The sequence below is a fragment of the Chiloscyllium plagiosum genome, chromosome 11 (genome assembly GCF_004010195.1).
Source record: "Chiloscyllium plagiosum isolate BGI_BamShark_2017 chromosome 11, ASM401019v2, whole genome shotgun sequence".
NCBI lineage: Eukaryota > Metazoa > Chordata > Chondrichthyes > Orectolobiformes > Hemiscylliidae > Chiloscyllium > Chiloscyllium plagiosum.
Genome location: NC_057720.1, coordinates 40890553 through 40904738, shown reverse-complemented (window position 1 = coordinate 40904738; position 14186 = coordinate 40890553). Strand labels below are relative to the sequence as shown.

The window sequence follows — 14186 nt, the reverse complement described above, 5'->3', positions numbered from 1 at the left end:
GGCTATATCAGATTTCAGGATTTCTCAGTTTTCAGGGAAGAAATTGGAGTTCCTTAATTCAAATTGAAAAAGTCAAGTGTATGATACCTTGCCTGCTATACTGTGTTGGCCAAGTCAAAAACATTTCAGCATAGTAGTGGAAGGAATCATCAACAGGGTCATAAAATGGTACTTCCAAAGGAAAACCTGCTCACTGACTCTCAATTTGGATTCTGCAGGGACCACTCGGCTCCGGACCTCAATACAACATTGGTCCAAATGTGTTCTAACAAAGGTGAATTCAACAGGAGAGAGTGATTGCCCTTGACATCAAAGGCCACATTTGCCAAGTCACATCAAGGGACTCAAACTAAACTGCAGTCAATGGGAATCAGATGGCAAACTCTACAATGGACTCAATCTGACTCCAGCCAAAGGAGGATAGTTGCGGTTGTTGAAGGTCAGCTCCTGGACATCACTGCAGGAGTCCCTCAGAGTATCCTAGGCCCAAACATCTTCAGCTGCTTCATCAATGACCTTCCCTTCAGAAAAGGTTTTCTGATGACTGCACAATGTTCAGCACCATTCACAATCTACTCAGATATTGACTATTTCCAAATTGATACACAGCAAGACCGGGACAACATCCAGGCTTGTGTTGCTAAGTGGCAAGTAACAACACAAGTTCCAGACAATGACCATATCCAACAGGTGAGAAGCTAACCATTGCCCTTGGAGTTTTAATACTATTACCATCATTGAATACCACACTAACAGCATCCAAGGAGTTACCATGGACTCATCATATAAATACTGTGGCTGCAAGGTCAGCCAAGGGCCAGGTATTGTGCCTACTAACTGCCCTCAAAATCTGTCCATCACCTACAGGTACAAGTTAGGGGTGTGAAGGAAACTCTTCACTTGCCTGGATGGGCGCAGCTCCAACAACACTCAAGAAACTCAACACCATCCAGAACAAAGCAGCCTACTTCATTGGCACCACATCCACAAACATTCACTTATTAGCAGCACTTTCCAGGCCCATGACCATTACCATTAAGGCAGCCAAGGGCAACATATAGACACCACAATCTGCAAGCCGTAGATCCCTCAGAAATGTATCATCATTCCTTCACTGTCAGAAAAAAAAAATTCCCTTCCTAACAGCATTGGGGGTGCCTCTATAGCAAGGAGGCAGCTCACCATTACCTTCTCCCGGCAATTTAGAGATGGCCAATAAAAGTACCTCAGCAATCCATTCCGTGAACAAATTAAGAAAAATTTGCTTATTATTTTCAAGATAGCAATTTAGCTGAGCAAATAAGTACCTGAGCGTTGTGTTTCCAAGTGTTAACACTGCGCTTTCAGCATAATTTGCAGAAAGTAAGTGCAACCTTCACAAACAGCCTTCGAATTTGACATATAATTATCATTCAGTGAAACGTGAATTTCTGCAATGTATTGCATTAGTTTTAAAAATATCAGACTAGAAGCAGACAAAATGTGCCACATCCTCGGGTGAATTAATCACCTTTGTGCTAATTGCATTTGCTGGTTTACAAGCCTCAAAGTGGAGTTAAAATTAAGCTAGTTCTTTGGTGATCATTGCTCAGCAGCTATCTGAACGTTTCTGAGTTGGCTTGGCTGAGTCAGGTTTTATGCAGCATAGAAATTTCTAACTTTCAGAGAACTCCAATTCTTAGGTATCTGGATTTTGAAGTATTCAACCTTCAAAGCTCTGTTGCATCGATTAAATTCACTGCATCCTTCCTGGTCCACTGTCTAACCCACATCACTTCTGTTTTTTTAAAATTCATTCTTTACTAAAACCTCTCAATCCCATTCCCCTAAAAAATTTAAAATCCTAACTGCCCTACTTATTAGATTCACCTGAACACTAACCCTGGGCCAGTTTAGAATCAGCTCATCCTAGTGGAACAGCTCTCTCTTTCACTAGAACTGATGCCAATTATCCATGATGTGAAACCCCTGCTTCAAACAACATCGTTTCAGCCATGGATTTAACCTTCTAATCTTGACAGTCCCTTCTCCTAGTTTTCTAAAGTCATTTGCCCTCTGCTGGAGAACAGTTCCATAAACACTATTTACTTCTGCTATCTGGTCCCAGCAGCACATTTTCATGTGAGATTTCACAACAGGTATCAGCAAGGGTGCCTGACCGCAGTCTGAATCCACCTTTCTCCTCAACCAACATTAAGTATGAATGAATTGTGGGAAATCAATCAACATTAAGAGGCCAAGCTGATTTTCTGCCCCTGAAACCAAATATGAGTAGGCCAACTTTGTCACTTCTACTGCTATAGATCTGCTAATATTGGAACAGGAAAAGCCCTTTGAGACCCTCAAGCCAGTTCCTGCAATCAAGATCAGGCTGATCCAAATTTCATCCAGCTGCTTTGATTCTATATCTTGTAAGCAAAACAAACCTATCCATATCAGTTTTTAAATTATTAACTGAGTTAGCATCTTCCGCTTTTTGTAGGAGTAGGTATTTCCCAAATTCTTGCCTGGTTGGGCAATCTCTGATTTTAAGGTTACCTCCCCTAGTCCTTGCCTCCCCTACTGTGGCAAAAATATATTTTTATCTAACAATTCCTTTGGAAAATTCCAAATAAAAACTCAACCAAATCACCAGTTTACAATAATTTCCTTTCAATTCCCTGAAGAGTGCAATTTAGAACACCCGTAGATTATTATTGACACAGTCAGATTAAATTACATTGTTCAGGTGCATGGAAAAATCCAATCATCATTGGGGATTGTTTAATCACAGAAAAAGTTTTGTCAAGTTCCCCATGGGAGTGGGAACTGTAAATATTGCCCAAACATTAAGGTCATGGTATATCACATTGTTTGAGGAATTAGAATATTATTTTTATCCTGCAAAATCACACTTTGTAAAAACACAATTCATAGTATTAAATATCAAAAGTATGACATATCTGGCAATTCCAAATACATATCCACCCTCACTGCTGAAATTATCCTGGGTACTGACAAAAGGCATAACTCTCTAATGATGTGCTGGGAACAAATTTGAAGCAACGAGCATATCTCTCCAGCAGTGAACTATGAATATTTCTTTCATGGAATGTTATAGTTAGTTTCAGAACTCATTTCGGAGTAAGCAGATTCTCCATTTTCACTTACTGGGGAAAGCATATTCTCAGAGACATTTTGGAAATGTGTTTGTCGAAGTAGCCTTCGCTCATATTCTTGGTCCATTCTTATGACAATGCAAGTCGTGGAAGGAATTGGGGGCACCAGAGCAGATAACACTGTCACTCAGAGGATACGAAGTCCTGGTCACCTTGCAGCCTGTCCTAACTTGCATTCCTGCAATAAAACAAATACATTTATGCATTAAAACTAATGAAGATAGTCACTTTTTGGATAAATACATAATGGCTTTGAAACACTATCATGTCTCTACATGAGAGTTTTCATATAATAACATTGAAACAAATGATCATATTGCAAACGGGACATTGAAATGGTAGAAAATTGTCATGGATGGTAAAAACAAAATGGAGTGGTTTATGGAGAATGTATAAAGATTGACTGCTGAAACTCTGCACAGACCTCTTGGATTGACACAAAATGCTGTGTTAATGTTTGTGAAAATGAAAGATTTAAACTAAGCACTGTCTCTGTACAGCAAACTGACAGCATCGGAAAATCTTGTAATGTTGCACTTACACACACCAGGTTGTAGCAATAAACAGATCAATTACGGTTCTTGACATGTCTGAAAATGCTTTTTCCTTGGATTTTCTTGGGCTCATTTGCTTCAGTGGGGAACCATTTGTTAAAGCAATGATGGTAGCTACAAGAAGCTTCATCTTAAACTAGGTTCATTCATAAAACCAGCCCGCTGAAATTCAATAATTCTGATTTCAGGAGATTGTGATGTTACTGGCAGCTGCAAAGGGCTTCTAAAGGGCTCCCATGAAAATAGTTGCTGGAGCTTTCAGTCCTGATGTCTGTAAGTACAGTTAAGCTATGATTATGGTTCCACTTATAAGTAGATGGTATCAATGTCCAAGAACTCAAATGTTGGCAGAAGCAACATATATATCAAGTCATTATTCAGCAGTATTCCCATTGGAGCAGAGTCTGAACTTCAGACAGAAAACACTTACTCTTTCTTGTTTTGAGGGAATTGCTGTATAGGAACAACCAATGTGCATTTATATAGCATCTTTTACATGCTCAGGACACCACCATTGAATGACCAGCTAGTTAGTAGACAGGAGGATCCTGCACACACAAATATTTAATTTCAAGGCTGTTTGCTAAGGAATAAACATTTGCCAGAAAAATGGGAGAAATATTTTCAATAATACCATTGGATTGTTTACATCAGCTTGACCTGGATAGATCAGGTTTTGATTTAGTATTTCAACTGAAAGACAGCACCTCCAAGTCCTTGAGTGAGGTTTGAGCCCAGAACATTCGGACTCTGCAGCAATCATAACTCCGAGGTGAAAGTGAATACTGCAGATGCTGGAGATTAGGGCCAAGAGAGTGTGGTGCTGGAAAAACACAGCCGGTCAGGCAGCATCCGAGGAGCAGGGAAAAAAATAAAAATCGGTGTTTTGGGCAAAGGTCCTTCAATGGTGGGTGTGCTGAGCATGCAAAAGATGCTATATAAATGCACATTTGTTCTTCCTATACAGCAATTCCTCAAAATGTTTTCTGTCTGAAGTTCAGATTCTGTTCCAAAGGGAATACTGCTGAATAATGACAGTTGATTTAGATATATGGCGCTTCTGCCATTGATCTCAACTACTTATAAGTGGAACCATAATCAGCAAGCGTAACACCACTGAACCAAAGCAGAATCAGCCATCTCCTTTTAAATTAGTACTCCATGCTTTAAGGTCCAGTCTAGACTAGAAGAAAATTTCCATCAATCTGTAAGAAACATACACTTTGGAATGTATTTGGCGTACTTCAATAATAAAACTGCTACAGAGAAATGGACAAGTAACAACAATGATTTGCATCTGTATTGTACCTTTACTGCAATAAAACATTGCATGCACTTAGGCTAATTATAGGAAGTTGGACAAAGGGGTGTGTTTTCAAGCTAATTGAGGTAGCTTCAGTGTGGAAGACACAAGAGATGTATATAATTTGCAATATCAAATGTTTACACTTCATTACAAAATTTATAAAATAAAAATGGATGTTGCAGCAATTCTTTGCAAAAGACAATTGATGGCTTGAGTTTCGCTATGAAGAAACATGTCTCACCTATTTTCAGACACCACAAAATACTACAGTGGCTTCATAAGTAAGTCACTGTAAATAAAACCAGTGATACTCAGGCCAAGTTCAAAAAAGCCAATCATGTCCACATCCCATAAACGAATAAAAGAAATGATTACCTCTATGTATAGGTACATTTCCAACTCCTACACAGAAATTATAACTTGGAAACAGACTACTTGGCACAACCAATCCATGCTGGAGGTTTTCTAACATACTAGAACAATTGTGTTGACAGTTTCCATATCTCTCTATTCCTCTTTCTTCCAATCATGTCTCATCCATTTCTAAATGTTGACATATAGTCAGCAGTATTCTCATCCACATTAAATAATGGACATGATAAACAGTTTCATGTGGTGTACTTCCACTGATGGTTGAAGGGATTAATGTGGGAGAAGCAGGTTTTGTCACAATGAAGTGGTTAGCAAGTATCATTGTGGGGTGCTGTTTTTGGCATTTTCGAGTTGTAGTCACTGATCATCATACTTGCACATTTTAACCCACAGCCAACATTGCCATTTCCACATGTTGTTGGCTAGTGTTTCCCATGTGAGAAAGAATGCTTAGAGTCTTAAAGTCATGGTTATTGTATCCTTAAAGTGGAACTCCACATCCACAAGAGCCTTGGGGTGAAGGTTTAGTAAACATTTCTGGAATAAAAAAAATTGGCCTAACGGTGACCATTTAACAACTGTTGATTGTCATAAAACTCCATCTGATTCACTAACATTCTTCAGTCATTACCTGGTCTGGCCTGCATGTGACTCCATTGGTCAACTCTTAACTGCCTTCTGGGCACCTGGGGGCAGGTAACAAAATGCCTAGCCAGTAACACCCATGCCCCACGAGCAACAAGAAAAATCAATTATGTTTCCATGTGCCTGCAACAAAATCACCTCCGCCTGATGAGTGCTGGCATGTTTGGGAAATATCTTTAAGAGGACTGTCACATTTTATTATGTCTTTTCCGGAGATGCTTAGAATTGACTGCAGGCAAAGGTGAAAACTATTGAGCTTCCTTTCTTCACAGCCATAAACTGTCAAAGCTTCACGAGGTGCTGAAAACACAGGCCTCATAAAGCAATATCCTGGGCCTAAAGGTCAGCTTGTTGTTTCTCCAGGCACATTTTAAGAGTCAGCCAAAAGTGTTTGCTGTGTGTTTGTGTGCCAAGTTCTGCAGCAAGACAAGTCTCTACTTCAATTACAAACTTCCCTGGTACATTCCATAGCGTCAACACCTTGTCTTTAAAAGATTTCTCTTATACTCCATCTTAAATCTCTTGCTTCTCATGCTATACATATATATGGTTTCCTTCTCCCTTAATCACGTGTTTTTATGTAGTTTGTGCCTCCTCCATCAAGTTAAGCAGCCATAGCAAATTAATCTATACTCTCTTCTGTTTTAATTAAAACAATCCTGATCTTTCAAGACACTTTGCATTTGTGTCTTCTCAAACCAGCATGACTACATTGAAGCAATAAAGTGGATGGAGTGCAGCTTTATCGTAGTCTGCACACCAAAACTGCACTTATCAGCTTTCCATTTATATCCTCTTTATGCTTGAGTATAAAAACTCAGTGGGATAGTCATTGGGATGCTCTGTCTGTGGTCACTACTGGTTGGGTCTGTGCCATATCCAAATCTATTAATTTAAGGTGTATATTCTTGCCAATAATTTATTATTAAAATAGCAAACATTACTGCTTAATACCCAATTTTGTATTAACTCTCATCCCCACTCTCCATTCACCATTTTTTAATGTGAAAGCTGTCCCCAGTCAGTTGGGAGTCTACAATAGTTTGAACAGCAATCTATTATAGAGTCACAGGAAAAGTAAAGCATGGAAACAGACCCTTTGGTCCAACCCACCATGCTGACCAGATATCCTAAATAAATCTAGTCCCATCTGCTACCATTTGGCCTATATCCCTCTACACCCTTCCTATGCACACACCCATCCAGATGCTTTTTCCAAGTTGTAATTGTATCAGCCTCATCTACCTTCAGCAGCAGCTCATTCCATACACGTACCACCCTCTGTGTGAAAGAGTTGTCCCTTAGGTCCTTTTAAATATTTCCCCTCTCATCTTAAACCTATGACCTCTAATTTTGGATTCCCCTCCCCTGGGGGAAAAAAAGAGTCACCCTGTCCATGCCCCTCATGATTTTATAAACCTCCACAAGGTCACTCCACTGTCTCAGACATTCCACGGAAAATAACACTATTTAGCCCCTCCCTATAGCTCAACCCCTCCAACCCTAGCAACATCATTGTAACTCTTTTCTGAACTGTTTCAAGTTTAACAACATCTTTCCTACAGCAGGGAGACCAAAACTGCACTCAGTATTCCAAAAGTAGCCTACCCAACGTCCTGTACAGCTGCAACATGACCTCCCAACTCTTGCACTCAATGCCCTGGTCAATAAAGGCAAGCGTATCAAATGCCTTCTTTGCTACCCTGTCTACCTGTGAACCCACTTTCAAGGAACTATGAACCTGTACTCCAAGGTCTCTTTGTTTGGTAACACTCCCCAGGACCTTACCATTAAGTGTGTAAGTACTGTTCTGATTTTCCCTATCAAAACGTAGCACCTCATATTTATCTAGATTAAACTCCATTTGCCACACCATGGCCCATCAGCCCATCTGATGAAGATCCCGTTGTATTGAGGTAACCTCCTTCACTGCCCACTACATCAGAGAATTATAACTGCCCACTTCACAGAAAAGAAAAAAATTACTAAAAATTGTTTATGAAGGAGATACAAGTCCAGATGCCACTTGAAGCTGGACATGCAAATTATGGTTAGCCAATAATCACATGAACTATTTAAGACTCGATTCTAACAGTTTCTGTTACCAGAATATATAATTAAAACTCCTTTAATGAAACGTTTCACAAGGTCTGGTGCAGTTCACCATTCAGACTATTCTATTTTTAATTCCTTTTTATATATTTTAAAGTAACCATTACAAAATAAATTTCTAAGGCATCACAAAATAACTCATTCCTCTACTTGATCTGGTTGTTTGCATGAATTTATTCTATTCACAGAATCTTAAATCACTTTGTGCAGGGTTCTACCCTTGTTACCACAATCAGTGTTGTTAGTAAGTTTTAAAACTCTAAAATTTGCTAAGTTTTACTCATTTAGATTGGCAATAGAGTAGGAGGTTAAAAGAAAACGTGACATAACCTGTGTCAGGCACTGAGACATCACTGTCGATCATCTGTCTTGCAGCAGGTGAACGTTGAGGAAATGGCAGTTCAAATCAGGAAGCTAGATATATATAAAAAAATGATATAATGAATCAGGGGAATTAAATTTTATTAAGGAATCTGACATTATAAAAAGGGCACTATTGTGAATCATTCCTTTAAGTGGGACATGATGTTGCATAAAAATCAAATTGCCGAATTTGAAAAGGATCAAAAAGTATTTTTAATTCAGATGAAGAAGAACACAGTCTACTGCAAGAGCTGCATGACCTAGACTACTCTGATAAAATAATTAATTTAAATATCAGGGGAAATGGGGAAGGCATTCTTTATGGACACACTCTCATCATAAGTTGATATCATCTAACCACAAAAGAAATACAACTCAGTTCTGTTTCCAAAATGAACATTAATTTGTATCAAAGGAATTACTCTACATAATGCCTTTCCTTAAACTGTATGGTTTCACCTTGAACCTTGTGCACTGTGACATGACTTGGATTAATTCTGTGAAGTCAAGGGATTTATATTGAAAGGGAAATGGTTTTTGGACGTTATCTTCCTACAGCAAAAGCTTAAATAACTAAAATAAATTATATAAAATCCAGAATCTCTGAATAGCTTCACACAGCAAAACCTGAGCTAATGTATGAATATCTAATATTTTTATATTGAATTAGTTACTTACTATACAGGGCAAAAGTACAGCTATCCTCTTCAATGTAACTGGCTTCTCAGTCCTGATCTATTGTATACACAGGATTCATAATACAAAGCAGTGTTATTATTACCACAATAATAACATTCCACTTCAAAATTATATGTGTTCACAATTGGCATTTATACGCAAGTTAAGAATGAGGAATTCAGGCCATACTCCACTCCCCACCCATACCACAAATGAATTAATACACCCTGTTGGGAGCCCCAATTTTGGAATAATCACAAATCTTGAAGATGATAAAGTTTTGTGAAACTTCTGTCTAAATTCTTAAAGGTAACAGTGAACTCCACAATGCTATGTTACGTTAAAATCCATCTCTACAATTTTGAACAACTACATTCCAAATGTCTGCAAAATCAAGCACTTTGTAACACAAAATATGTCATTGCCATACAACCTTCGATCTCTTTCCTAAGCAGATACTTAGTTAGCTCTTTCTGAAAAAAGATTTACAAATGTAACATTAAGTAACCAGGTATATTCAATGTCATTATTCTGGGAATAAACAGCTTTCTAATCTGTCTCTTGGAGGTTTAGCTTTAAGTTTCATGTACAGTAATTCTACATTCAGTCCAAGATGTTGAGTTTGGTAGGTGTTGGTGCAACTGTCTGGAAAAAAAAACTGAACTAAAGCACAGCATAGAAGGGCACCACTCTGCAATTTAACATCAGCATGAGATTTTGCATTTTCACTTCACTAGAAAAAGGAAAATCTAAGGGAGAGTCATGCCATTGCAGGAAGCAGGCCTTCAGGCAGATAGAAAATCACTTAGAACAGAGCTTTTCATATTTTTGAATAAGGAGTCACTATTGATAGGTTTTCTCCACAATTCCCTCTTTTCACCCATAAGCAGCTATTGAATCTTCATGCACTTCACTCAAGTGGAAAATATTCATGCAGTACTTTAGCACCCATGTATAATGACAAGCTAGTCAACATAAAAGACAAACATTCAATCCACTCATACACCAACATGGGCAGTGTCAACAACATAGCCAGCCAGGAACATGAACCTACAATGTTTACCCCCTCATTCATCAAGAGAATGGTGGTCCAGTGTAAGTCAGCAATACTTTTTATTGGAACCACAAATGAACTTAGTCAGTACAAACAGTCCTATAATCAAGCCTGCAGAAACTCACCAAGTATTACATGGTGGGGGGAAAACAAATAAAAACTTACAGCAATATCTTATTGGGGCAATATGTCACTATTGTGCAACTGTGTTCTGTTTGCTCCAATCTCATTGAACAATTCAACCGACAGCAAATCACTTCTTTCCAATTACGCATTCTTTCTTTCTAATCTCTGCCGCCTCCTTTCTCATCTGTTTAGTTTTCCCAGATCTCATGCAATTCATTTCAATTTACTGAATATAATCATAGTATATGCTGTTAAAGTGAGGATGTTACTCCCATAAAATGAACAATTTTACATCTGCAGGCTCACATCTAGTCTACCCTTTCCATTTATATTCTTACACCTACATTTTGAACAGAAACTGTAAACATTCCAAGGTGTGCTCACACCCTCCTGCTAGTTGTGGCACTTCAGCACCACAACTGGTGAGAGAACGTAACTACAATGTGACAAGTTTACATCAGCAGTTTCCATTCTAAACAGCACATAAGAATATACAAGAGCAAAATTAAAATTGTACTTTAAAAAGGGAACTGAATTATAGATGCATAACCTGAATTATCCCCGACTTCTATCAACACTCACATGAAAATTACAATTGTTTCTGACTCAATGTGCAAGATAGCAGTGATGAACCCGATCGAGAGATTTTCTTAATGTTATAGAATGGGAGGTTTTCTTGATATATATAGAACATTTAAAAGTTAAGGTATCTCCCAAGTACACACAACTCCGGCGTAAATGAAATTTGACTCACTTATTATAACAATGAATAATTATTTTATTCAACAACCCCGTGAAGTTACGTTAACAAAGCAGATAGGAAATCTTAAAATGTCCTTTGTCAATGTTTCAAAACTTTAATTAAACATCCGCAGACCAATAAAAAAAACTGGTGCAATATTACAAGTCAGCAGCAAAGAAAACGCCTGACTATACTGGAAATCCGGCCACAAGTAAAAAGAACAAAAAAAAATCAGCAATAGTCATCGTCCCAAATTTAAGCTGCAATCATTTTATTTATCCACGCTCCAGAAAACATTTCAAAAACTCAAATTCTCGCACAAAAGATGAATGTTTACTTCACGGAGTCCACGAACCAACTCCAGTAAGCGACTTTCGTAATCAGCTCAACACTGGTGTAGTTGTCCTAGTTTAGCCTCTCTAATCCCCTCGAAAAAGTTTCCACACTCGAGGAAGGAGTTCTACTACGATTATTAAATATACACAACTCGTTTTAAAAATGGTAAACGCACATACACACTTCGAAATTCGAAAACAGACCCGGAAGACGAGACTACCTTGTGAGAGAATAAAACGATTATAAGTCAAACATGTTGCGAGATTTTAATAAAAGTTGCTGGAAAGAATCACAAATGCAATTGACGACTACATGGTGGGGCCCGGCCAGGCTGATAGTAACAAATCTGGTTACCAGGCAGTTGTGTCAATTTCACACCACAACAAAATCCAAAACACTCGAAAATGGAACGTTTCGCCTCAAAATAACCAATGCGGGATCTTCGAGAACACAATGGAAACATTGTAACGAAATGTATCAACATTCAGCTGCAAAATGCCTTTCGATCACGTCTTTTGACTTTCGTTGCCAATAACGCTGCTTGCTCCGGCAGAGTTATCATGACAGAGTAGCCTAACACTGAGCGTTTATTACCTTATGATCGCCCTGCTAAAATGATATGCTCCTTCCAGGCGGATTGCTTACATTGATCAATCGCTGAAAACCTCATTTAAAATGACATAAGAAAAACCCTCCGATTTCCATTCAGCAGCTGTTTATAAAGAATCCCTACTCAATATGGCTCCGTGGCAAGAAATTGCACAGCACTATGGGAATGGTTGCCATAAAAGGGAGGTTACATTTCATCATAAATTGATCGTGTGTGTGTGTGAGAAATATTTTACAGTTTGTGTATTGTAATCATCTGTATTTGCTCCAAGAAGCATTACCGTATTAAAGATACATCTTGTCTCAGCGGGGGTGTTTTCAAAGCTGTAATATCTAGTGGTGGTTATCGGAAATAGGTAAAATACTCCTGAATCCAGATGAAATACTGTCACATATAGCCAAATCTTTGCGTTTGTGAATTTACAACAAATAGAGTTGTCGGTAAGCTAGAATGCACTTGTTAAAGTTGCAGAGTAGCAGGATGTCATTGTCCTGAAATGGTGTTCGGCCCGTGTCTTTCAGCGAGGGGCGGAGTTAAGTGCTATCCTCCTCATGATGTCACACAAGCTGTGATGCGTTTTAACACATTATCTAAACAAATTGATAGGAATTGGCCAATGCACCATGTTCTTGAACATTATGAATCCTTGCAAGTTATTTTTTGTAAATTGCAGTTCAGCGGAAGTATTTCCATCTGTGCTTGTGACCTGACTCAGTGCCGTTGGCATCCAAATGACCACATTCCTAGGCTGGATTGCAGATTTATTGGATGAGGAATGGCATAAAGGGAAAAGGTAACTTTTATCTGGGGCGGGGCGGTTGAGATTGGATCAGGTATTGGAATAGCCACGACCAGATTTTTTCTTTGCTATTTCTCCATTCTTGCTTACTCTCTTTCTCCCAGTGGGCATTCATCCCTCACCGACCTTCCTAAATGAATGTCTGATCGTCTAAGATTGTGCAGACTGATCCTGATTTACCTTTGCCCTCCAGATGATACCGTGAAGGAGGGTTGATGATAAGGGGCTGGTTATCTGCAAGCTACAGCAGTGTGTGGAAATTAAGCTTACTCCATTAATTAAATTCACTTAACAAATCTGGAATTAAATGCTGGTTACATTAATAATGACTGTGACACCGTTGGTGTAAAAATAACTATCCAGTTTACTCATTACCTTCAGGGCAGGAAACCTATATCTGACTTAAGGCCACTGCAATGACGAAAATGGCTTGTTGGACAGGGTTTGTGAAAGGTGGTCAGGGAACCAACAAGAGGGAAACATCTATTTCGCACTGTACTCACCAATCCACAAGTAGCAGGTCTGAAGAGTCTTTGTGGAGACAAAGTCCTGTCTTCATTATTAAGTGTTGCCCCCCCCCCCCCATTGTGTTGTGTGGCATTGTACTAACGGGGATAGATTTTGAACAGATGTAACAAATCAAAACTATGTCTCCATGTGCCACTGTGGGCCAGCAGCATTAATATTGTATTCAGTATTAGTAATTCTCATGGTCTGACATATCCCTTACTCTTCCATTACTATTAAATTGGGGATTGACCTTCGTGCAATTAAAAGTGGAGGAGGGCATGCCAGGAGCAGCATACCTAAAAAACAAAAATGAGACACCAACCTCCAATTTCTAACATGCCAAAAAAGGTGAGCATTGTGCAATAGACAGAGCTAAGTGATCCAACAACCAATGGATTAAATCTAAAGAGGAGGCTTCACAAATATCCCCATCCACAGCAATGAGGAGCCTAGCATATTAGTGCAAATGATGAAGTACCTGAAACAATCTTAAGTCAGAGATCCCAAGTGAATGATTCATTTCAGCCTTGTTCTGAGGTTCCCAACATCACAAGTCTTCAGCCAATTTAATTCATTCCACATGATATCGAGAAGTGGATGAAAACCCTGGATACAGTAAAGGCTATGACTGGATTCTGGTTACAGTCTGGAAATAACACCAAAGATGTGGTCCAGAACTTGTCATACCCCTAACCAAGCTGTTCCAGTACACCTTCAGTACTGGCATTTATCCAGCAATGTGAAAACTGCCCAAGTTTGCCCTACCCACAAAAAGCAGTGATGTGGATGTGCTGGAATTGGACTAGAATGGACAAGGTCTG

The 14186-nt window shown here is 38.8% G+C and overlaps 1 protein-coding gene across 5 annotated transcripts in view; it reads right to left on the bottom strand.

Moving 5' to 3' along the window:
• Positions 1-12590, bottom strand: part of LOC122554322 (fizzy-related protein homolog) — a 50976-nt gene extending 38386 nt beyond the window's left edge. The window contains exons 1-4 of one of the 5 annotated variants that reach the window (XM_043699160.1): positions 12041-12226; positions 9189-9245; positions 8478-8561; positions 3151-3336 (exon numbers count right to left, since the gene is read on the bottom strand). In XM_043699160.1, the coding sequence (XP_043555095.1) occupies positions 3151-3225 (75 nt within the window). In that variant the 5' untranslated portion in view covers positions 3226-3336; positions 8478-8561; positions 9189-9245; positions 12041-12226. Of the gene's footprint in view, positions 1-3150; positions 3337-8477; positions 8562-9188; positions 9246-12040; positions 12227-12336 lie in introns of those variants that run through there. The other 4 variants (XM_043699161.1, XM_043699159.1, XM_043699163.1 and 1 more) reach the window with 4 other exon arrangements.
• Between the last annotated feature and the right edge of the window lie 1596 nt (positions 12591-14186).